The 25,258-nt window shown below is 37.4% G+C and overlaps 1 protein-coding gene across 1 annotated transcript in view; it reads left to right on the forward strand.

Moving 5' to 3' along the window:
• FAM186A (family with sequence similarity 186 member A) overlaps window positions 1-25,258 on the forward strand; it is an 84,284-nt gene that overhangs the window by 57,789 nt on the left and 1,237 nt on the right. Inside the window, exons 5-7 of the mRNA XM_024992441.2 lie at window positions 15,757-15,949; window positions 18,349-18,500; window positions 19,139-19,321. Of these exons, the coding sequence (XP_024848209.2) occupies window positions 15,757-15,949; window positions 18,349-18,500; window positions 19,139-19,321 (528 nt within the window). The remainder of the gene's footprint in view (window positions 1-15,756; window positions 15,950-18,348; window positions 18,501-19,138; window positions 19,322-25,258) is intronic.

The raw sequence follows: 25,258 nt of genomic DNA on the forward strand, positions 1-25,258 counted from the left end.
CCACTCTTTGTATATTTAAAAATACAATGTTTGATTTTTTCATAACAAGCTAGAATTTAGATATTAATATATAAAGAGTCTACTCATTCATTTTACAGTTTTATAGTACTCCAAAGTCTAGATTCGGAGAAGGCAATGACACCCCACTCCAGTACTTTTGCCTGGAAAATCCCATGGGCGGAGAAGCCTGGTAGGCTGCAGTCCATGGGGTTGCTAAGAGTCAGACACGACTGAGCGACTTCCCTTTCACTTTTCACTTTCATGCATTGGAGAAGGAAATGGCAACCCACTCCAGTGTTCTTGCCTGGACAATCCCAGGGACGGGGGAGCCTGGTGGCTGCCATCTGTGGGATCACACAGAGTCGGACACGACTGAAGTGACTTAGCAGCAGTAGCAGCAAAGTCTAGATTTACCAGAATTTACTTAACCTTTGATGAGGTTAACATAACATTTATGCTGTTTTTAAAAATGTACTTCAATGAACAATCTTATATATACATACGTATACATGTATGTATGTTCCTAAAAGTAGAACTTCTAAATCAAGGGTAAGCATTTTGTAATTGTGATAAATTTTTGTCAAATTGTTCTCCAAAGAGGTTGGAACAATTTATGTATCGGTCAGTATTATAAAAGAGTATTTCCCCACAAATATTATCAACTTTTTTGTTCATTGTCAATATAATAGATGAAATATGGCACTTTCATGCTTTCATTTGCATTACTTTTATTATAGGTTGAAGTTAAGCATCTTTTCATAGAGTTAAGAACCATCTGTATTTTATTTTCTGTGAAGATCCTATTCAAATACTTTGCCCATTTTTCAACTGGGTTATCAAGTTGCTTTTTAATTAATTAGTTTTAATTGGAGGCTAATTGCTTTACAATATCAAGGTGGTTTTGCCATGTATCGACATGAATCAGCCATGGGTGCACGTGCGTCCCCTCATCCTGAAGCCCCTTCCCACCTCCCTCCCGACTCCTCCCCCTGGGTTGTCCCAGAACACCAGCTTTGAGCGTTGTGCTTCATGCTTTGAACTTGCACTGGTCATCTGTTTTACATAGGGTAACAGACATGTTTCAGTGTTATTCTTTCAAATCATCCCACCCTCCCCTTCTTCCACATAGTCCAAAAGTCTGTTCTTTACACCGGTGTCTTTTTTGTTGTCTTACATGTAGGGTTGTTGTTACTGTCTTTCTAAATTCCATATATACGTGTTAATATTCTGTATTGATGTTTCTCTTTCTGACTTACTTCACTCTGTATAATAGGCTCCAGTTTCATCCACCTCATTAGAACAGACTCAAATGTGTTCTTTTTTTGATATAGCTGAGTAATACGCCATTGTGTATATGTACCACAACTTTCTTATCCATTTGTCTGCTGATGAACATCTAGGTTGCTTCCATGTCCTGGCTATTGTAAACAGTGCTGCAATAAACATTGGGGTACATGTGTCTCTTTCAATTCTGGTTTCCTCAATGTGTATGCCCAGAAGTGGGATTGCTGGGTCATACGGCAGTTCTATTTCCAGTTTTTTAAGATATCTCCACACTGTTCTCCATAGTGGTTGTACTAGTTTGCATTCCCACCAACAGTGTAAGAGGGTTCCCTTTTCTCCACACCCTCTCCAACATTTATTGTTTGTAGACTTTTTGATAGCAGCCATTCTGACTGGCCTGAGATGGTACCTCATTGTGGTTTTGATTTGCATTTTTCTGATAATGAGTGATGTTGAGCATCTTTTCATGTGTTTATTAGCCATTTGTCTTCTTTGCAAAGATGTCTCTTTAGTTTTTTTGCTCGATTTTTGATTGGGTCATTCATTTTTCTGGTATTGAGCTACATATGCTGCTTCAATATTTTGGAGATTAATTGTCAGTTGGCTTCATTCGCTATTATTTTCTCCCATTCTGAAGGCTGTCTTTTTACCTTGCTTACAGTTTCCTTTGTTGTGCAAAAGCTTTTAAGTTTAATTAGGTCCCAATTGTTTATTTTTGTTTTTATTTCTGTTGCTTTTTTAATTGATTTCTGGGACCTGTTCAAATATTGAGAAAATTAGACCCCTGTCTGTCATATAAACTACAAAACTTTCCCCGCTTGTGTTTAGACTCTCCTTTTGGTGGGTTTTGCTTTCTAAATAATTTATATTTTTATATGTTTATTTTCAGTTCAGTTCAGTCGCTCAGTAGTGCCCGGCTCTTTGTGACTCCATGAACTGCAGCACACCAGGCCTCCCTGTCCATCACTAACTCCCGGAGTTTACTCAAACTTTTGTTCATTGAGTTGGTGATGCCATCCAACCATCTCATCCTCTGTCATCCCCTTCTCCTCCTGCCCTCAATCTTTCCCAGCATCAGGGTCTTTTCAAATGAGTCGGTTCTGCGCATCAGGTGGCAAAAGTTTTGGAGTTTAAGCTTCAGCATCAGTCCTTCCAATGAATATTCAGGACTGATTTCCTTTAGAATGGACTGGTTGGATCTCCTTGCTGTCCAAGGGACTCTCAAGAGTATTTTCCAATACCACAGTTCAAAAGCATCAATTCTTCAGCACTCAGCTTTGTTTATAGTCCAACTCTCACATCCATACGTAACTACTGTAAAAATCATAGCCTTGACTAGACGGACCTTTGTTGGCAAAGTAATGTCGCTGCTTTTTAACATGCTGTCTAGGTTGGTCATGACTTTCCTTCCAAGGAGTAAATGGCTTTTAATTTCATGGCTTGAATCACCATCTGCAGTGATTTTGGAGCCCCCCAAAATAAAGTCAGCCACTGATTCCACTGTTTCCCCATCTATTTGCCATGAAGTGATGGGACCAGATGCCATGATCTTAGTTTTCTGAATGTTGAACTTTAACACAACTTTTCACTCTCCTCTTTCACTTTCATCAAGAGGTTCTTTAGTTCTTCTTCACTTTCTGCCATAAGGGTGGTATCATCGGCATATCTGAAGTTATTGATATTTCTCCAGGAAATCTTGATACCAGCTTGTGCTCCCTCCAGCCCAGCGTTTCTCATGATGTACTCTGCATGGAAGTTAAATAAGCAGGGTGACAATATACAGCCTTGATGTACTCCTTTTCCTATTTGGAACCAGTCTGTTGTTCCATGTCCAGTTCTAACTGTTGCTTCCTGACCTGCATACAGGTTTCTCAGGAGGCAGGTCAGGTGGTCTGGTATTCCCATCTCTTTCAGAATTTTCCAGTTGATTGTGATCCCCACAGTCAAAGGCTTTGGCATAGTCAATAAAGCAGAAATAGATGTTTTTCTGGAACTCTCTTGCTTTTTCGATGGTCCAGTGGATGTTGGCAATTTGATCTCTGGTTCCTCTGCCTTTTCTAAATCCAGCTTGAACATCTGGAAGTTCATGGTTCACATACTGTTGAAGCCTGTCTTGGAGAATTTTGAGCATTATTTTACTAGTGTGTGAGATGAGTGCAATGGTGCAGTAGTTTGAGTATTCTTTGGCATTGCCTTTCTTTGGGATTGGAATGAAAACTGACCTTTTCCAGTCCTGTGGCCACTGCTGAGTTTTCCAAATTTGCTGACATATTGAGTGCAACTCTTTCACAGCATCATCTTTCAGGATTTGAAATAGCTCAACTGGAATTCCATCATCTCTGCTAGGTTTGTTCACAGTGATACTGCCTAAGGGCCCACTTGACTTCACATTCCAGGATGTCTGGCTCTAGGTAAGTGATCACACCATCATGATTATCTGGGTCATGAAGATCTTTTTTGTATTCTTGCCACCTCTTCTTAATATATTCTGCTTCTGTCAGGTCCATATCATTTCTGGCCTTTATTGAGCCCATCTTTGCATAAAATGTTCCCTTGGTATCTCTAATTTTCTTGAAGAGATCTCTAGTCTTTCCCATTCTATTGTTTTCCTCTATTCCCTTTGCATTGCTCGCTGAGGAAGGCTTTCTTATCTCTCCTTGCAGTTCTTTGGAACTCTGCATTTAAATGAGTGTATCTTTCCTTTTCTCCTTTGCTTTTTGCTTCTCTTCTTTTCATAGCTATTTGTAAGGCCTCCTCAGACAGCCATTTTGCTTTTTTTCTTTTTTTTTTTCTCTTGGGGATGGTCTTGCTCCCTGTCTCCTGTACAATGTCATGAACCTCTGTCCATAGTTCATCAGGCACTCTGTCTATCCAATCCAGTCCCTTAAATCTATTTCTCACTTGCACTGTATAATCATAAGGATTTGATTTGGGTCATACCTGAATGGTCTAGTGGTTTTCCCCACTTTCTTCAATTTATGTCTGAATTTGGCAATAAAGAGTTAATGTTTATATTAATATTTTCAATAATGCATTGTGCCTTATTTTAAAAAGCCCTTTCCACTCTGAGAAATATATTTTTTAAAAATTATTTTGAAATTTCTTTTAGTACTTTAATAGTTGATTATTAGTATTTTGGGGCTTCCCAGGTAGTACAAGTACTTTCTTCAATTTACATCTAAATTTTGCAATAAGGAGTTCATGATCTGAGCCACACTCAGCTCCCAGTCTTGTTTTTGCTGACTATATAGAGCTTCTCCATCTTTGGCTGCAAAGAATATAATCAATCTGATTTCAGTATTGACCATCTGGTGATGTCCACATATAGAGTCTTCTCTTGTGTTGTTGGAAGAGGGTGTTTGCTATGACCAGTGCATTCTCTTGGCCTCTCTCTGTTAGCCTTTGCCCTGCTTCATTCTGTAATCCAAGACCAAATTTTCATGTTACTCCAGGTATCTCTTGACTTCCTACTTTTGCATTCCAGTCCCCTCTGTTGAAAAGAACATTTTTTGGGGGATGTGTTAGTTCTAGAAGGTCTTGTAGGTCTTCACAGAACCGTTCAACTTCAGCTTCTTCAGCATTACTGGTTGGGACATAGACTTGGATTACTGTTATTTGCTGTAGTTTTATTTTTATGATGCTGAGTTTTTGTGATAGTTATTATTACTGTTTCCTAGTACTTGTCCTTGAGATGTGAGCAGAATTAATGTGTGTCTTTTCTGTGCTAAGCTTGCTATTGTCAGTTGGAGACCCTCTAGAGTCTCCTTTTCCATTGGCATGATAAGCTATAGTGTTCAAGGTGATGGCTGTTCTGTTAGCCTGTGTTCCTAAGAGTCTAAAATGAAGTTCTTTTCTGCAAAGCTATGATGGATTTGTACTATGAGCAACAGATAAACTTTTGTTGTTTATAGTCATTGAGATTTGGGGATTATTTGTTAAAACAGCAAAACCTAGCTTATCTTTACTAACATAGTCTTCCTATTCAAGAAAATGATATACGTTTTTTTCTGTTCAGGGTGTGTGTGTGTGTGTGTGTGTGTGTTCTGTTGGAGTTTTTAAAGTTTTCATCTAGCTCTTGAATATTCTTTCATAAGTGTATATCTTGGTAGTTTTTATTTTTGATGTTATAAACAGACTTTCTCCTTCTATGACATCTTCTAACTGGTTGTTATTGATATAAAGGAAAGCTAGATTTCTCTATATCAATTTCATATGCAGCCATCTTACTGTATTCAAAAGCATGTGATCATTTTTCAGTTGATATTCTTGAGTTTTCCAATTACATAAACATATCCCTCGTAAATAATAATGTTTTTACATCTAGATTTTTCCAATTTTTAAATATCTCATTTCTGTTTCTTGACTGCCTGAATTGATTAGGACCTTAAGAACTGTATTAAAAAATATTGGTGATGTGGCCACCACCACCAGGCCACCTTTGCTCATTTGACTTTCTCAGAGTAACAGCTGGTAGTGCCCTTCCATGGCCTAATGTTATTTTTTTCTAGGAAAAATTCACCTTCAAGAATGTTTAAAAGGATTGTTTATATTTATATTTTACTTTCTAAAAAAGCTGCAAAACATCTTTAACCTTAATCAATTTCATTTTGAGGGGAGTTATTTTATCCATTCCTTTGTAACTCAGAATGCCAAAATGTAAGTCATTCTTTCACTGCTAATTACTAAAATGTAAATATGAATTGATTAAAAATGTAATGATGATAGAGGACATCATTCTAGTATCTGTCACTAAAAAATGCTGGCTTTTGGGTTGAAATACACTGTATCATATTAAAGAAGTATCCTTCAGCTCCTGTTTCATTATTTCTTTAAAATCAAGAGTGGATGTTTAATTTTGTTAAGTTTATTAAATTACATTTTGTTAAATATGATTTCAGCACTTCATTTTCATGGTTATCAGAGAAAATATTTTCTCCTAAGATTTATTAATATGACTAATGTTTTAAACTATCATTGCATCCTTAGAATAAATCCTATTTGTATTGGGTTGGCAAAAAATTTGATTGGGTTTTTCTTCAGCATCTTACAGAAAAACTTGAATGAACATTTTGGCCAACCCAGTATCCTTCTTTGAGTGTGTTACATTTGCTAATATTTTATTTAGGACTTTATTTTGTACTGATATCCATTCATAAGTTTGACTGGTAGTTTATTTATTTATTTTTGGTGCTTTCTTTGTCAAATTTTGATATAATTTTAAGTTTTGGTATAATTTTAAGTCTGGCATCATTTTAAAAATGTGAAAACTTTCTTTTCTATGCTGTAAAACAATTTAATGATAAAATTAGCTGTTCTTTTTAAGTTTGACAGATTTTACCTATGATACTATATGAACTTGGTGCTTTTGTGGGAAATTCTTTGACAATTTAATTTTTATATGGCAATTAAATTTGTTTATAATTATTGAAGATTTTGAAGACCTAAGTGACATGATGTGACCTGTTTTGGTAAAATCATTTAAAAACTGAAATAGATAGATCAACACATCATAACAATATTTAATTTATACACATAACTTTAATCCCATCAAGGATCAATTCATTCATTTTTCAGTAAGCTCTTCTTTAATATTTAATATTATAATGATCAAATCAGCAACAAGTCTAACAAGGAATTACATACTGACAGATGAACAATTCCATAATAAAAATGGCTGAGTCAAGAAGACTGTAACATTGTATTGGAAAGAAAATGTAAACTATAATAATATAAATTATTTTTGAATAAAGAAATTTTTGTAGAGCCTCTGTAAGTAAATATTTCATATTTAAATACTAAAATACTGTTTTAGAGTTATATTACCACATGATCAGTATTAATATACCTGAGAAGCAATGATGGAGAAGATATAAAATTATACCATGTGCTAATAATGAAACATTTCATTTCCGTATGTATTGAAGAAAGTTCTTAAAGATACTAAATGTGGTAGTGATAGATAGGATTTAACTTATCATTTAGTTCATCATCAACATTTTTAAGAATATGACAGGGTCTGAGTTAGGCCCAGGGGGTGGAGGGTGAAAGGATACAAAAATGTTGTATCCTTCCATATCTCTGCCTCGAGGGCACACATAGTCTCCTCAGAAACAATCACACAAACAGATGACTATATAGTATGAGGTGGAAAGAACAATGATGGTATATCACCAACTCCATACAGAAGACTGAGCAGACACGAGAGTTCGGTGAAGCTTCTAGGCGTTCAGACTTTTGAATTATGTCTCAAAGAACTAGTGAGAGTCATTAAGGCAGCAAAGGCAGAGAGTCTAGCAGAACAAAGAAAGGAAGCAAGACGCAAAGTGTGTGTATGTGTGTGTGTGAAAAGAGTAATTGTTTCAAGGAATGGTGCACTATATCCACATAAGATGGTGGCAAATTTAAATGAAAAATGTTTTGTGTGTTCTGATTGCTTCACCAACTGGCCATTCCTCCATCTCTCTCCCTCTCCTTGGGCCTCTCTATCCCCTGAGATACACAATAATAATGAAGTTAGGCCAATTAATAACCCTACAAAGGCCTCTAAGTTTTAAAGTGGAAGGACGAGTCTCAAGTCTCTCACTTTAAGTCAAAAGCTAGATTATGAATGAACTTAGCAAGCAAACCAAGTTGAAAGCCAAGAAAGGCTGAAAGCTAGGCCTTTTGCACCAATTAGCTAAGTTGTGAATGCAAAGGAAAGTTCATGAAGGAAATCAAGAGTGCTACTCTAGTGAATCTTACAAATGATAAGAAAGACAGTCTTACTGCTGATGTGAAGACAATTTTAGTAGTATGGATAGAAGATCAAACCAGCCACAACATTCCCTTAATGGAAAGCCTTATCTAGATGAACGCCCTAATTCTCTTCAATTCTATGAAGGCTGAAAGAATTGAGGAAGCTGCAGAAGAACATTTAAAGCTAGTAGAGGTTGATTTATGATGTTTAAGGAAAGAAGCCTCTTCATTACATCAAATGCAAGGTGAAGCAGCAAGTGCTGATACAGAAGCTGTAGCAAGTTATCCAGATATAGCTAAAATAATGAAGGCGGGTACATTAAAAAAAGCAAGAGTTAGAACTGGACATGGAACAAGACTGGTTCCAAATAGGAAAAGGAGTACATCAAGGCTGTATATTGTCACCCTGCTTATTTAACTTCCATGCAGAGTACATCATGAGAAACGCTGGGCTGGAAGAAGCACAAGCTGGAATCAAGATTTCCTGGAGAAATATCAATAACCTCAGATATGCAGATGACACCACCCTTATGGCAGAAAGTGAAGAGGAACTAAAAAGCCTCTTGATGAAAGTGAAAGAGGAGAGTGAAAAAGTTGTGTTAAAGTTCAACATTCAGAAAACTAAGATCATGGCATCTGGTCCCATCACTTCATGGCAAGTAGATGGGGAAACAGTGTCAGACTTTATTTTGGGGGGCTCCAAAATCACTGCAGATGGTGATTGCAGCCATGAAATTAAGAGACACTTACTCCTTAGAAGGAAAGTTATGACCAACCTAGATAGCATATTGAAAAGCAGAGCTATTACTTTGCCAACAAAGGTCCATCTAGTCAAGGCTATGGTTTTTCCAGTGGTCATGTATGGATGTGAGAGTTGGACTGTGAAGAAAGCTGAGCGCTGAAGAATTGATGCCTTTGAACTGTGGTGTTGGAGAAGACTCTTGAGAGTCCCTTGGACTGCAAGGAGATCCAACCAGTCCATCCTAAAGGAGATCAGTCCTGGGTGTTCATTGGAAGGACTGATGCTAAAGCTGAAACTCCAGTACTTTGGCCACCTCATGTGAAGAGTTGACTCATTGGAAAAGACTCTGATGCTGGGAGGGATTGGGGGCAGGAGGAGAAGGGGACGACAGAGGATGAGATGGCTGAATGGCATCACTGACTCGATGGACATGAGTTTGAGTGAACTCCAGGAGTTGGTGATGGACAGGGAGGCCTGGCATGCTGCAGTCCATGGGGTCGCAAAGAGTCGGACACGACTGAGCGACTGAACTGAACTGAACTGACACTAAAAAAAAAACATATTTTCAATATATATAAAACAGTCTATATGGGAAGAATATGCCATCTAGGATTTTCATAGCTACAGAGGATTAGTCAATGCCTGGTTTCAAGGATTCAGAGCTTCAGACAGGCTGACTTCCTTGGTAGAGACTAATGCAGCTGGTGACCTTTATTTGAAGCCAACGCTCATTAACCACTTCAAAAATCCTTTGGCTTTTCAGAATTATGCTAATTCCACTCTCCCTATGTTCTATCAATGAAACAACAAAGCTTAGATGACAGCACAACTGTTGACAACACGGTCTACTAAATATTTTTCTGAGCAGAATGTTGAGCATTCTGCTCAGAAAAAAAGATTATTTTTATAAAAGATTATTAAAATATTACTCCTCATTGACAATGCGCCTGGTCACCCAAGAGCTCTAATGAAGATGCAGAATGATTTTATGATGTTTTCATGCCTGCCAACACAGTATTCACTCTGCAACCCACGGATCAAGGAGTAATTCTACCTTTCAAGATATTTAAGTCTTATTATACATTTCATAAGGTTATACAGTAGCTGCCATAGATAATGATTTCTTTGATGGATCTGGGCAAAGTCAATTGAAAACCTTCTGGAAAGCATTCACCTTTCTAGATACCATTAAGGTCACTCATAGGATTCGCCTGGCAGTCCAGTGGTTAAGAATCCACCTTGCAATGCAGGGGACGCAGCTTTGATCCCTGGTCAGGGAACTAAGATCCCACTGCAGAGCAACTGAGCCTGCGTATCGCCACTATTGAGCCCACGTGTCACAACTAGAGAGTCCATACACTAACAAAGATCCTGCCTGCTGCAACTAAGATTCAATGCAGCCAAAATAAATATTTTGTTTAAAAGATCATTCATGATTCATAGAAAGAAGGCAAAATATCAACATGAACCGGAGTTGAGAAGATGATTCCAGCCTTCATGGATGACTTTGAGGTGTTCAAGACTTCAGAGGAAGAAGTAACTGCAGATGTGGTGGGAATAGCAAGAGAACTAGAATTAAAAGTGGAGCCTAGTGATGTGACTGGATTGCTGGAATCTCATGATGAAACTTGAACAGATGAGGAGCTGCACTATGGATGAGCAAAGAAAGTGGTTTCCTGAGATGGAATCTATTTCTGATGAAGGTGCTGACAAGATTGCTGAAATAACAACAAAGGATGTAGAATATTACATAAACTTCATTGATAAAGTAGTAGTAGGGTTTGAGAGGACTGACTCCAATTTAAAAAAAAATTCTACTGTGGGTAAAATGCTACCAAATAGCATTGCACACTACAGAGAAATCATCCATAAAAGACATCCATAAAAGGACATCCATAAAAGGACAAGTCAATGATATGGCAAACTTCATTGTTGTCTTATGTTAAGAAATCGCCAGGGCTTCCCTGATAGTTCGGTGGTAAAGAATCCACCTGCCAATGCAAGAAACATGGGTTTGATCCTTGATCCAGTAAGTCCCACGTTCCTTGCAGCAACTAAGCCCATGCACCACAACTATTGAGCCTGTGCTCTAGAGTCTGGGAGCTGCAACTACTGAGCACACATGCTGCAGCTACTGCAGGCTGCAAGCTCCAGAGCCCATGCTCAGGGACAAGAGAAGCCGCTGCAGTGAGAAACCCACGCACTCCAGCTAGAGAGCAGCCCCCGTTGCTGCAACTAGAGAAAAGCCCACGCAGCAACGGAGACTCAACACGCCATAAATAAATAAATAAAATTATTTAAAAAAAAGAAATCACCAAAGCCACCCAAATCTTCAGCAGCTACTACCTAATCAGTCAGCAGTCATCAGCTCTGAGGCAAAACTCTCCCAGCTCAGATGTTGGTTAGCACTCTTTAGCAATAAACTTTTTATTTATTAAAAACAGAAATATAGTTAATTCAAAATGTTGCATTAATTGTAGAGTGATTCAGTTATATATATATATATATATATATGTATATATATATATATTCTTTTTCAGATTCTTTTCCATTATAGGTTATTACAAGAAACTGAGTATAGTTTCCTGTGCTGTACAGGTCCTTGTTTACCTGTTTCATAAATAGTAATGTGTGTAGTTCAGTTCAGTCACTCAGTCATGCTCGAGTCTTTGTGACCCCATGAACTGCAGCACTCCAGGCTCCCCTGTCCATCACCAACTCCCAGAGCTTACTCTAACTCATGTCCATTGAGTTGGTTATGCCATCCAACCATCTCATCTTCTGTCATCTCCTTCTCCTCCTGCCTTCAATCTTTCCCAGCATCAGGGTCTTTACAAATGAGTCAGTTCTTTGCATCGGGTGGCCAAAGTATTGGAGTTTCAGCTTCAGCATCAGTCCTTCCAAAGAATATTCAGGACTGATTTCCTTTAGAATGGACTGGTTGGATCTCCTTGCTGTCCAAGGGACTCTCAAGAGTCTTCCCCAACGCCACAGTCCAAAAGCATCAGTTCTTTGGTGCTCAGCTTTCTTTTTAGTTCAACCCTCACATTCACACATGACTACTGGAAAAACCACAGCTTTGACTAGATGGACCTTTGTTGGCAAATGTGTATATGTGTATATATGTGTAAATGTGTATATGTTAATCCCAAACTCCTAATTTATCTCCCCCACCCCCTGGTTACCCTTTTAGTAGCCATAAGTTTATTTTCTATGTCTGTGAGTCTATTTCTGTTTTGTAAATAAGTATATTTGTATCTGTTTTCTTTTTTTGGCCTTCTCTGACTAGGAGTCTAATCCATGCCCTTTGTAGTAGAAGCACAGAATCCTAATCACTGGACTACCAGGAAATTCCCTGTATTATTTTTTTAGATTCCAAATATAAATGATATCATATGATATTTATCTCTCTGTGTCTGACTTATTTCACTTAATATGATAATCTCTATCTAGGTCCATCCAAATGCTGCAAATGGCATTTCATTTTTTATGGCTGGGTAATATTCATATATATATGTGTATATATATATATATATACACACACACACCACATCTTTATCCATTCATCTGTTAATGAACATTTAGGTTGCTTCCGTGTCTTGGTTACTACAAACAGTGCTGCTATAAACACTGGGTGCATGTATCTTTTCAAATTAGAGTTTTCTCTGGATGTATGCCCAGGAGTGGGATTGTAGGATCATGTGGTAACTCTTTCTAGTTTTTTAAGAAAACTCCATATTGTTCTCCATAATGCCTATAGCGTCTATACCAATTTACATCCCCATTGACAGTGTAGGAGGGTAGTAATAGTTTTATATCCAAATCTTAGTCATATTTTCTCTTTAATGTCAGGAAGAGTTTGGTTCAAATTTCTAGTTCTGAACGTCTCTAAGATTTTAATGTGCTGACTCAAATTTGTAAAACTGATGATGTAATGATATATACTTCAAAGAATGATTGTGATGGTTAAATGAAATAATATATTTTAAACTATTAAAATGTTTTATTTAACATAAATTTTAAAATAGAAACATCTCCAGCACAATGATTGATGCATAGTAGATGCTCAGTAAATGTTAAAGCACCTTCCTTTGAATCATAATTCTATATCAAATACTATAAAATATTTATTAGAATGAGGGCAGTATTTTACCAATATAAGTACAATTTGCTAAAAGAGTGGGAACAAGCGGTAGAAAGAAATGAACAAAAGTGTTTCTAGATAGAAAATTTTAAATAATGAGACACCTCAGTGGTTGCTATTGGAGTGGGTGATTAGATATTGAATTATATTTTAAAACACATAAACAATAAAATTTCTAAGTTTGAAATGAAACTGCAAACTTGTCCAAGTAGGGACATATAATTTCAATAAGGAAAAACTATGGGAAAAGTCTAAAAGACTGTGTGAATAGAGAGAAAAATGGCAGGAAAGATTTGACATGGAAAATAAGACTTATTGGGAAGATCTAATACATAGCATAGTGATTATAGTCAACAACACTGTATTTATGGGGACTTCCCTGGTGGTCCAGTGTTTAAGAATCCACCTTCCAATGCAGGGAACACAGGTTCAATCCCTGGTCCAGGAACTAAGATTCCACTTGCAGAGGGGAAACTAAGCCAGTGCTCCGCAACTAGAGAATATCATGCTCTGCAACCAAGAACCCATGTACTGCAATGAAGAGCCAGTGCAGCAAAAAAAACAAAACAAAACTATGCTTGTAGACTTCAAAGTTGCTAAGAGACCAGATCTTAATTTTTCTTATCACAGGAAAGAAATGATGATTATGTGATTAGCTAACACTACAGTGGTAATCATATTGCAGTATATAAATGTATCATCAAATCAACACATTATACACCTTAAACTTAGTTTAAATTTATATATCAATTTTATATAAATATAAAATACCTCAATTATAAATATACACAGTCACTTATATCTCAAATACATATGAAATATGGTTATTAGAATGCTACCCAACTGGTTAATTGAGAACACCTTTATTTATAGGAATGGATGTGATAGGAATTTGGTAACGCATGGAGAAATGATGCAGGAGATGCATGTGTATGATTCCATGTGATTAAAAACACATGTAATCACAGGCAACTATGCTTATATCTTGCAATAACCTATAACGGAAAAGAATCAGAAAGAGACTGTACATACATTTATAATATTTATACTATTTATACACATGTATATTTATAAATAACTGAATCACTTTGCTGTGACACAACATTGTAGATCAACTATACTTTTCAATAAGAAAACTGGAAAAAAACACATGTAATAAATATGATCATAGAAGTAGAAAAATAAAAATCACCTGTGGGATATGAAAAAAAATGCTAAGGCTATTGGAAAATTAATTTTAAATGAAATAACTTAGAAAACTAATATATTTATTAAATGACCCATATATACAGTACATTCTATGCTATTAATTATAACCCATAAAGGAGACCTAAACATTATTCCCTTCCCCCCACAATCTCTCTATATATGTATATGTGTTGCACTAAGTCGCTTCAGTCATTTCTGGCCTGACTCTTCCCTACCAGCCAGGCTCCTCTGTCCATGGGATTCTCTAGGCAAGAACACTGGAGTGGGTTGCCATGCCCTCCTCCAGAGGCTCTTCCCCTCCCAGGGACTGAGCATGCATCTCCTGCAGCTCCTGCTTGCAAGCAGATTCTTTACCACTGAGCCACTGGGGAAGCCCCTCTATATATGAAAAACACATTTATTTAGAAAAACATCTTCAGTGTGTTCCCATTGCCTACCTTCCCCTAAATCCAAACTCCACAACATACCTTTTTTTTAAAGCCTTTCATAATCCAGCTGTTTCAGTCTTATCCCCCAATATGTATCCTTTCACATATCTGCGGTTTAAAAAGTTCCATACTATTCACCACTCCCAAAATATAACTTTCATTGTTTTGCCGGTATTTATAGTATTCCCTCAATCTGGAATTCTTCATCCCCTTTTTCTCAGACTTTAGTGGCTGTAAGGTTTACCTAAGATTTTGTTTAAATACAGATCCTGAAGCCTACCACCAAGCTTTTTTATTCAAAAGGTCTGGGGAGGTACCCTGGAATCTGCATATTCAACGAGTACCACTCTCCCTCCTCCCCACAAGATGAATCAGTCCAGGTGATTAGGGTCCACACTTTGAGAAATATTGTTATTGTGGGAAGAAAGATCTGGGTTTGCTTCCCAAATCTGTTATTAATTAATTATGTGACTTGTGAAAACTTGTTCAGATTCCTTTTCCTCTCCTGTAAAATGGGGATGGCAAAAAAACTATCTAGGCCCAAATGTTGTGGCACAAAAAACAGAGAGTACTACATCCTCCAGATCGTATTTAGCATTTTCCTATGGAGCCTTCTTTATTCCTCTTGTTAGAATTAATTATGTTTTCCTTTTTGCTCAAACAGATCAACTGCTATTTAGCATTTATTTCATTCTCTCTCTGACACAGTTAATTTTTATGAGTCTTCTAACCTGGCTTGTAAGTGCTTTGAAGGCAAGGACAGTCTTTTTCAAGGTATTAAATACCTTCTATATGTCTTATATATATCACTACTAAAATATTACTGTATTTTAAGAGAAGGCAATGCCAACCCACTCTAGTACTCTTGCCTGGAAAATCCCATGGACAGATTTTCCATCCTGGTAGGCTACAGTCCATGGGGTCACAAAGAGTTGGACACGACTGAGCAACTTCACTTTCTTTAAAAAATAATAAGCAATACTACTGTAACACTAAAAACTCTGTGCGGAGTTAAATAAAAATTTGACAGTCATATAGAGTTTTGAAAGTTTAGTCATATAGGGAACTAGATGATGGTCACATTAAGCAAGCCTGCCACCCCTCTACCATCTCTGCTTACTAAGGATGAGGTGAGAATGGAAAGTAACTGAGGCCAGGTTTGCTGAGTTAGTGTCAGTAATTTTATCAACCTAATTCTTGTTAATTTTTCCAAGAAACAACATAATTAAACGATTACAAGCCATCCAGATTACTGGAAGAAGTTATGAGACCCAGAACCTCTACATAATGCTGAAGAGAATTGATGATTATCAAAAAAAGATAATGCAGATCTGGACAGAGAAGCAGAATTCTCTAGAGCAGAAACGGAATCAGTGCCTAAGGAAAATGATGTACTTATTCAGCCAGGTAATCTGTTTTCTATTTCTTCTCCCCAGTCTGTTGTAAGAAAAGTGAAAGGGGCAGGTTTTGAAAATATTAATAACAATTCCCTAGAGATACCAGGTATATTAGTTCCCTGTGCTGCTGTTAACATATTACAAATTTCATGGCTTAAAAACAACAGAAATGTATTCTCTTACATTTTGGTTCCTTCCAGATGCTCTGAGGGAGAAATTTGTTCCAAGCTTCTCTTCTAGACTCTGGTGGCTATAGACAATCCTTGGCATTCCTTGGCTTGTCGTTGCATAACTCCAGTCTCTGCCTCTGTCTTTTCCGTGGCCTTCTGCCCAGTGTGTTTTTTGTTCTTTGCTATTATAAAGCCAATGTATCATTGGATTTAGGACCCATCTGATTAAACCAGGATGATCTCATCTTGAGATCCTTAACTTAACTATATCTATTGATGGTGGTGTTTAGTTGCTCAGTCATGTCAACTCTTATGCAACCCTATGGACTATAGCTTGCCAGGCTCCTCTGTCCATGGGATTTCCCAGGAAAGCATACTGGAGTGGATGGCCATCTCTTACTCCAGGGGATCTACCCAACCCAGGGACTGAACTCACATCTCTTGCATCTCCTGCACTGGCAGGCAGATTCTTTACCACTGTGCCACCTGGAAGCCTGTAAGAATGGGAGAGACTTCCAGAAATGCTCAACTCCTTCCTAGTCAACCCACATTTACCAGCCTCTAGATATGAAAACTCTTGAAGTCATTGCTCTCCAAATGATTCTTGGTGTTTACTTCTTTCCTCAAAACTATTAGAAAGCAAGTTTTAATATCAAGCATTTACAAAAAAGGAGATAAGAGTTAATTAACTTGCTTACAGAGTACCAGGCACAGAAGATCCTGTTAAACTCTGACATTCACCCAGTGTGAATGGGCGCATTCATTCTGATAACCGTCAGTATTGCTTTTGGAAGTGATAGTGACCTTCCAAAGTTACAGAGCTGAGATTAGAGTTCTTTGCTCTGGAATTACATGCTGCCCTTACTTTCTCCAACATGCAGCTCTGGAATGTTTTTGGAGTTCTAGGAATATTTTCTATTTATACATCATTCTGTTTCACTAAAGTAATTAATTAATAAGATTAGCTTACTTGCTACTCTAGAAGGTACAGAGAAACTTCTCATTATAGACATGCATGTTGTGAATTTTTTAGAAGTTACTTTTTTTTTTGGTCGTGCCACACAGCCTGCAGGATATGTTTCTCAACCAGGGATTGAACCCAGGCCTGGAATGAAAGCCTAGAATTCTAACCACTAGGCAATCAGGGAACTCTCCAGAAATTACATTATAAGTTACAATATATAAATATTAAAACTCTCTCACCTTAAAAATGAATATTTTTGACAATTGTGGGGTTGGAAAGTATGACCAATGTAGATGGAGTAAGTGAATTGGCAACGTCATGAGCTGTCTAACAGGAATGACGATGTCTAGGGCATTTCAAAAGATGAATAAAGGTCTGGGGTCAGAAAAGCTAGAATCTAGATAATGAAGTAGGTATGAAGGTATTAAGAAAGGAGAGGGAAAAACAAAAGGAATCAAAGGGTAGAAATGCATAAATACCTTACACTGAATCAGAATGGTGGTCAAGAAGTTGGTTCTGCTACCAGATTGGCTTTACTACATACTAGCTAAGAGACCTTGGGCAAGCCACTTAAATTTTCTGAGCTTCATATTCCCATATGTAAGGCAAGGATAATAATAGCACCTATCTCATAAGACTGTAAATATTAAATGAAAGTGAAGTTGCTCAGTCGTGTCCGACTCTTTTCGACCCTATGGACTGTAGCCCCACAGGCTCCTCCGTCCATGGGATTTTCCAGGTAAGAATACTGGAGTGGGTTGTCACTTCCTTCTCCAGGGGATCTTCCTGACCCAGGGATCAAACTCAGGTCTCCCACACTGCAGGCAAGTTAACATATAGAAAGATCTGACAGTTAATGTTAGCTATCATTACATTTGCACAGTGCTTCTTCACAATTTGTGAAGTTTTCCAAACATATTATACAACTCTCACAACAACCTTGTATTATTATTCTTGTTTTAGAAATGAGAAGAAAGAAGTGCTGATAAAATTGGCAACTAACCCAAAGTCACAAAGCTAGGAAATGAGAGAACTAAAACTAGAACTTAAAGCAGGACCAGGGTCTTTATATATTAATAGCCGCTAACTCTGAAACTGTGTGTTGGAGGTGAGTACAGATTGAGGAGTGGTTGGAGGAAGGGAGAAAAGGCATGGAGAAAGAGAATTTGGAAGAGGAAATATGTCATAGTTTAGCTAGGGCCAGATCAGAAGATCATCCTAAAGACTTCAGCCCTTTCTTTTCATGATTTCCTTTTTCTGACTTATTTATTTTAGCTTCAAGAGACATATAAATTGAATCTCGATCAACCTATCCCTTTGGTCATTGAACAAAAGCAAAAACCTGCCTCTACCAAATCTGTTCAACAGCCATGCCCAAAGCTACTGAAAGAAGACAACAGGAAGTATAACATTCTCAATAAATTTAGGTGTGTGGTAGGAAAGAGTTATGTTAAACTTTCTTTGGATAATAAATGGAACCTAATACTTTTTTTTTCTGCCCAAGAGATTCCCCTTCTCCACAATTATGATACGGTGCAATGGATAATGGTGGTGCAAGTATTAGTCTTCTTAGCTAGTCTGCAAAAGGCTTATTTCTACTTAAAAATTTAACATCTAGTTTTGAGTTCCTTTTAAAAATGAAGTTGATTCTTCATTAGTAAGAAACAAATTATTTCAATATACACGATAAAGAAACTTAGAAACATTTTCTTTAAAAAAAAAAGGTAGAAACTTTGGGAAAGAAAAAGATTGTTGTGGAGGTAGGGCAATAGCCTGAATATGGAATGTATACTCCATGAAGCTAAGAAAGTTGTTTAAAATGTATTAGTAGATAAAGTCATGGAAAGGCAACTTTCAAGGAAAAAAAAAAAGCTATTTCTGCAAATTCTACTATTATAATCCATCTCTTAGTTGAAGTGATCATAAGTAAAGTTCCTCAGTGCCAGGGGGAGCTCTATAGGACAGGGTGGTGGTGAAGAGAAGGAAGGATAGTAGGAATTACATCTTGAATGACTTTGGAGCTCAGGAGAGTTTGACGCTTAAGGAGTGCTCTCTGATTCTCTAGAAAAGACGACCAACTGCAAGCCATCTGGAATGCAGATCTATCCACTTCGAGTTACCCAATAACAGAGAAGACATCAATGCATCCATTCTGGGCCCAGCTGGGTGGGTACCCAGATATTCCTATGCTGCTTCAGTTAGATGTTCAGTCAGCCTTCATAAGATCTCTTACATGTATTCAATCAAGGTAAGTTAAGGACTGGGAGAACTCTGATAATTGGGCCTTTGGTCACATACCTTTTGTTTCCTTAACTTGACTTACAGCACCGGGGAGTTACCAAAAGTAGGTTCTTGGTGTGACGTCAAACTCACACCAGTTATAAAAAAGTACCCATAAATTCAGCCTTAGTCTTTTGGTGGTTCTTTTCATGGGCCTATTGGAATAATATAAACAAACAGGCAAAAAACAGTTATAATATGGCAAAACTTAATCTAACACTAGAAAGGTCCATTTTTGAATTCCACTTAGGGATTTATTATTGAAAATACCAGAAAGACCACTGTAAAATGCTTTGCTCACTTCATGCTTCAGCAACATGACCTTAAATTCAATTGTCATATCTAGGCCCAATCTGAAGTAAATTCAGGGCTTATATCCCAGGATACACTGAAGACACTTGGAAACAATAGGTAAGGTGGTCATGTGGTTCCATGTTTCCAAATTCTGTTAAACCAGATTTTAACCTATCATTGGAAATCATCCCGTGGAACTAAAGAGTTTTAGAGTCTGCATTAGCTCTTTCAGGAAAGAGAATTATTTAATGTTCTAAACTAAGAATTTAGAAAAGTGAACTTTGTAACCTGAAAGAATTTGTGGCAGCAGTCTCATTTATTCTGGTGAAATCCAAGTCCTGGGGTAAGAAGAAACAGCATTAACTCATAAATTTGTTTAGGTGCTAGATACCATGAAATAAGACACTTAAAATTTTACTATAATAAAGTAAAATAATAGCAAAAATATTATGTAATCTTGTTGCTGCTGTTCAGTCACTAAGTTGTGTCTGACTCTTTGCAACCTCACAGACTGTAGCACACCAGTCTCCTCTGTCCTCCTATCTCCTGGAGTTTGCCCAAATTCATGTCCATTGAGTTGGTGATGCTCTCTAACCATCTCATCCTCTGCTGCCTCCTCTGCCTTTTGCCTTCAATCTTTCCCAGAATCAGGGTCTTTTCCAATGAGTTGGCTCTTTGCATCAGGTAGTCAAAGTATTGGAGCTTCGACTTCAGCATCAGTCCTTCCAATGACTATTCAGGGTTGATCTCCTTTAAGATTGACTGGTTTGATTTCCTTGAAGTCCAAGGGACCCTCAAGAGTCTTCTCCAGCACTACAATTTGAAAGCATCAGTTCTTCGGTGCTCAGCCTTCTTTATGGTCCAACTCTCACATCTATATATGATTACTGGAAAAATAATAGCTTTGACTATACACATCTTTGTTGGCAGTGATGCGTCTGCTTTTTTAATACACTGCACCTAGATTTGTCATAGTTTTCCTTCCATGGAGCAAGTGTCTTTTAACTTCATGTCTGCAGTCACCATCCACAGTGATTTTGGGGCCCAAGTAAATAAAATCTGTCACTGTTTCCACTTTTTCTCCTTCTATTTACCATGAAGGGACAGAATCAGATGCCGTGATCTTAGTTTTTTGAATGTTGAATTTCAAATCATCTTTTTCACTCTCCTCTTTCACCCACATCAAGAAGCTCTTTAGTTTTTCTTCACTTTCTGCCAGTAGAGGGGTATCATCTATGTATCTGAGGTTGTTGATACTTCTCCTGGCAATCTTGATTCCAGTCTGTGAGTCATCCACCCCAGCATTTCACATGATCTACTCTGCATAATTCTGTATGTAAGTTAAATAAGCAAGGTGACAATATACAGCCTTGTCATACTCTTTTCCCAATTTTGAACCAGCCCATTGCTCCATGTCTGGGTTTGTTATTTCTTGACCCACATATAGGTTTCTGAGGAGACAAATAAGGTGGTCTGTTATTCCCATCTCTTTGGAAATTTTCCAGTTTGTTGTGATCCACACAGTCAAAGACTTTCATGTAGTCAATGAAGCAGAAGCAGATGTTTTTCTGGAATTCTTTTGCTTTCTCTATGATCCAATGAATGTTAGTAATTTGACCTCTGGTTCCTCTGCTTTTTCTAATCTCAGCTTGTACATCTGGAAGTTCTGGGTTCACGCCCTGCTGAAGCCTCGCTTGAAGTATTTTGAGCATAGTCTCACTAGTATCTTGTAATTAACACTATCCTTGCACCTACCATGTATTTTAATTACCTTATTACTTACCTTCCCTGATTTTAGACAATATATTTTAGGGAGGTTAGCTGCCTATTGTGTTCAACTGCTTCTGTTTTTGCTCTGCCTGCTTTACTTTCAAAAATATTTACTACTTACTATGTGCCAAGTACTGGGAGAAGGCAATGGCACCCCACTCCAGTACTCTTGCCTGGAAAATCCCATGGGCGGAGGAGCCTGGTAGGCTGCAGTCCATGGGGTCTCTAGGAGTCGGGCACGACTGAGCGACTTCACTTCCACTTTTCACTTTCATGCACTGGAGAAGGAAATGGCAACCCACTCCAGTGTTCTTGCCTGGAGAATCCCAGGGACGGGGGAGCCTGGTGGGCTGCCGTCTGTGGGGTCGCACAGAGTGGGACACGACTGACGCGACTTAGCAGCAGAAGCAGCAGCATGTGCCAGGTACTATAAATGAGGCACTGAGATACAATATGTGAGACAGTTTAAAGAGACCATGGATGCCAGGCAGAAGGAACAATATGTGAAAAAATTCAGGACCAATAACATATTGCCTCTTTTACTTTATCTCATAAATTTTTTAAATTAAAAATATATACAAACAGAAACCTCCTTATTCCCCCAGTACCCTTTCTTCCTGTTTCCAATAGGGGTGACTGGGATTAAAATTTCTCTTCCCGCCTTGATGTGTTATGTGATGCTTAGAGCTAGTGCCATCTTTGGCAACCCTGAGGTGATAACCATGGGACCAAAAAGACAACACACCAAGAATTATAGAGGAGGAAGATAAGTAAAACCCTATCTTTGATGACATTAAGTTACTAGAACAGCCCTGAGTACACCTGCCTCTGGCCTTTTTATTAGGTGAGCAATGAATAACTCTTTCGTTTCATCCATCCTTAGTCAGGGATTCTGTTACTTACAGCTCAAAAACATTACTGACTTAATTAGTTTATATTTTTTCCCCCTGAGGAAAGCTTTTCCTGATCTTCCCTATTGCCATTATGTGCCATTTCCCCAAATTCCATAATATCCTAAGCTTATTACTCTATCATTGTGTTTACCACATGTATTATAATAATCTGTTTATGCGTCTGTCTCTTTGTATCCCAAGAGGTCTGACATTTTGACCCATTAGAAATATTCAAAAAAGTTCAATGTTGAATGAATGAATACATACATGTTTCTGTCTCCAAAGAGGTAACAGTCAAAGTAGAGGATGATAAGATACTGATGAATTACAAAAGATAACAACTATCAAAAGAACAATGTTTTTTTTATTTTAAGAAGTTTTCACATGTATAATGTCATGTATGAAACGAGTCGCCAGTCCAGGTTCGATGCACAGTACTGGATGCTTGGGGCTGGTGCACTGGGACGACCCAGAGGGAGGGGAGGGGAGGGAGGAGGGTGGAGGGTTCAGGATGGGGAACGCGGGTATACCTGTGGCGGATTCATTTCGATATTTGGCAAAACTAATACAATATTGTAAAGTTTAAAAATAAAATAAAATTTAAAATGAAAAAAAAAAAAAAGAGGTTTTCATTTATTTATTTATTGGCCATGCTGCATGGCTTGTGGGATCTCAGTTCCCCCACCAGGAATTGAACCCAGGCCCCTAGCAGTGAAAGTGCCGAGTCCTAACCACTGGACCTCCAGGGAATTCCCAAAGGAACAGTTTCAACAATATATAATTTGAAATATTTTCATTTAAAAATTTCAAAAATATATAAAGCATAAGAAAGTATAACAAAGAAGATACGTCTACCATTCAGGGATAATACTGCTGCTAACATTTTGCTATATAAACTTCTTTTTGAAAAGGAAAGTTGTATTATTCTATTAAGGTATAATTTTTTTTTTTTAACAGATGGGGTTAGGAGCCATTCGAAAATTACAGTCTTTAGTTAGCAGCACACAGACTCTAGGGAAAATGAAGCAAAAGAGTAAGCTAAGAAGACAATATAAGTAACAATGGCATTTTTATTTGATTCATTTAAATGCAAGCGGTACCAGTGCGTATGTACCCTACATTACAGTAATACCTATTAGAGTCCCAAATTTGAATGCAACTTTAAGAATTTTATCACATTTGCCTAAGAATGGTTTATACAGTCTGATGAGCACTTACTATGAGCTAATCCTAAAAACAAAAGTGAGACCTAGTTTAACCCAAACTTTGTTATACGAATGACTGAAGAGAATATTATTCCGGGTAATGATTTCTGTTTTGGGTTTCTTTGTTTATTTGTTTCCAGGAAATAATTTCTAACCACACTATGGGATGGTAAGATTTTATGATTCCAACTAAATACTGACTAGAAAACAGGGTTCACATTAAAAATAAAATTATAGCTTGCCTCAAGAACGTTAAATAAACCAGACTATCATTAATTAACTAAATAATTTCTATAAAAATATTTATTGAGGGCCTATTATTGCTAAGTACTAAGCAGAGGCCAGGGATGTGAGAATAAGTGAGACATAAGTTTCTATGCTTTGGGGGTTTATATTCTAATGGGAGCTATAGAGAAGTAAATCAATAGTTCCAATACTGGATGATTAAGTGGTAAGTGATGGTGAAAGTGCTAAATGTTTTGGAAGTACAAAGAAGTATTCAACCCAGACAAAGATAAAATGCCAGAGACGTTGTCCTAAAGATACGGACAATTAAGCAAAGATTTAATATCAAGAAAAAGATGGGTGATAAGGGGAGGAGGACTGGCTGTGCTGGAGAAAAGGAATGAGGTCTTTTGAGGAAAATTGGTCAGCCTGGTGAGACTGTTGTGTACAAACTGAAAGTGGTAAGATTAGAGAGGTAAGTAGGGTCAGAGAAACCATGAAGGTGTTTGTAATCCATATTAGGCTCCCCAGACTTTATCTAGAGGGCTATTGAAGTTTTTTCAGTATTTATTATCAATATTTCAGATCGCCAGAAACATAGCAATATTAAATATCTGCATATGCAGAAATAAAATATGCTCTTTACAAAAGAAAGGAAAAACCCAAAAAGCAAAACTTAAAAATATAATACAAACACACATAAAAATGAATTTCTCCATTGTACCCCTAACCAATGACCTTTTTTTCCTTCATGTGCCAGAGAAACCATGATCCTGAATATGGTGTTAATATGTCTACACATTTGGCTTTGTACTTAAAAACATAAACACAAAATTGACCAAGGTACCCAATTAAGTCTGCTGATTTTCTCTCCTAATTTCTGCTGTAACTTTTATTATTTCTTTTCTTCTGATTATTTTGGATTTTCTTTGCTCCTCATTTTTTAGTTTCCTAAGGTGGAAGCTTCTTTCCTAACATGTGCACCCAATGCTATAAATTTCTCTCTAAGCATTCTGTTTTGCTGCAGCTCAAAATATTTGATAAGTTTCTATTTTCATTTTAATTTAGTTCAAAATATTTTAAGATTTCTCTTGAAAAGTCTTCTTTAAAGAAAATCCATGTTATCCAGTATTCCTGTGTGCTATCTACTTTTTCATCAATGTCCTTAGCATATTAATCATAGTTAATTATGATTGTAATTATCTTAATTACAACATCACTACTGTACCTTACTCTGGTTCTGATGCTTGTTCAGCTTCTTCAAACTGTACTTTTGTAAGTTTTAAATTAAAATCCAGACATATATATTAGGTGAAAGGAATTCTGGCAAATAGGTGTCTAGTGGTATGGTAGTGAAGTACGGGAGAAGGGGAAACATTTTACAGCTCTGTGATTGGGTCTCATCTTTTGGAGAACCTGTACCTCTGGACTGTGAACTTTACCAATGCTTGCCGGTACCCCTGACCCGTAGCTCACCTTAGATGGGACAGGATGGCTAGAGCTGACTGGAGTTGGGTA

Source organism: Bos taurus, chromosome 5 (assembly GCF_002263795.3).
Source record: "Bos taurus isolate L1 Dominette 01449 registration number 42190680 breed Hereford chromosome 5, ARS-UCD2.0, whole genome shotgun sequence".
Taxonomy (NCBI): Eukaryota; Metazoa; Chordata; class Mammalia; order Artiodactyla; family Bovidae; genus Bos; species Bos taurus.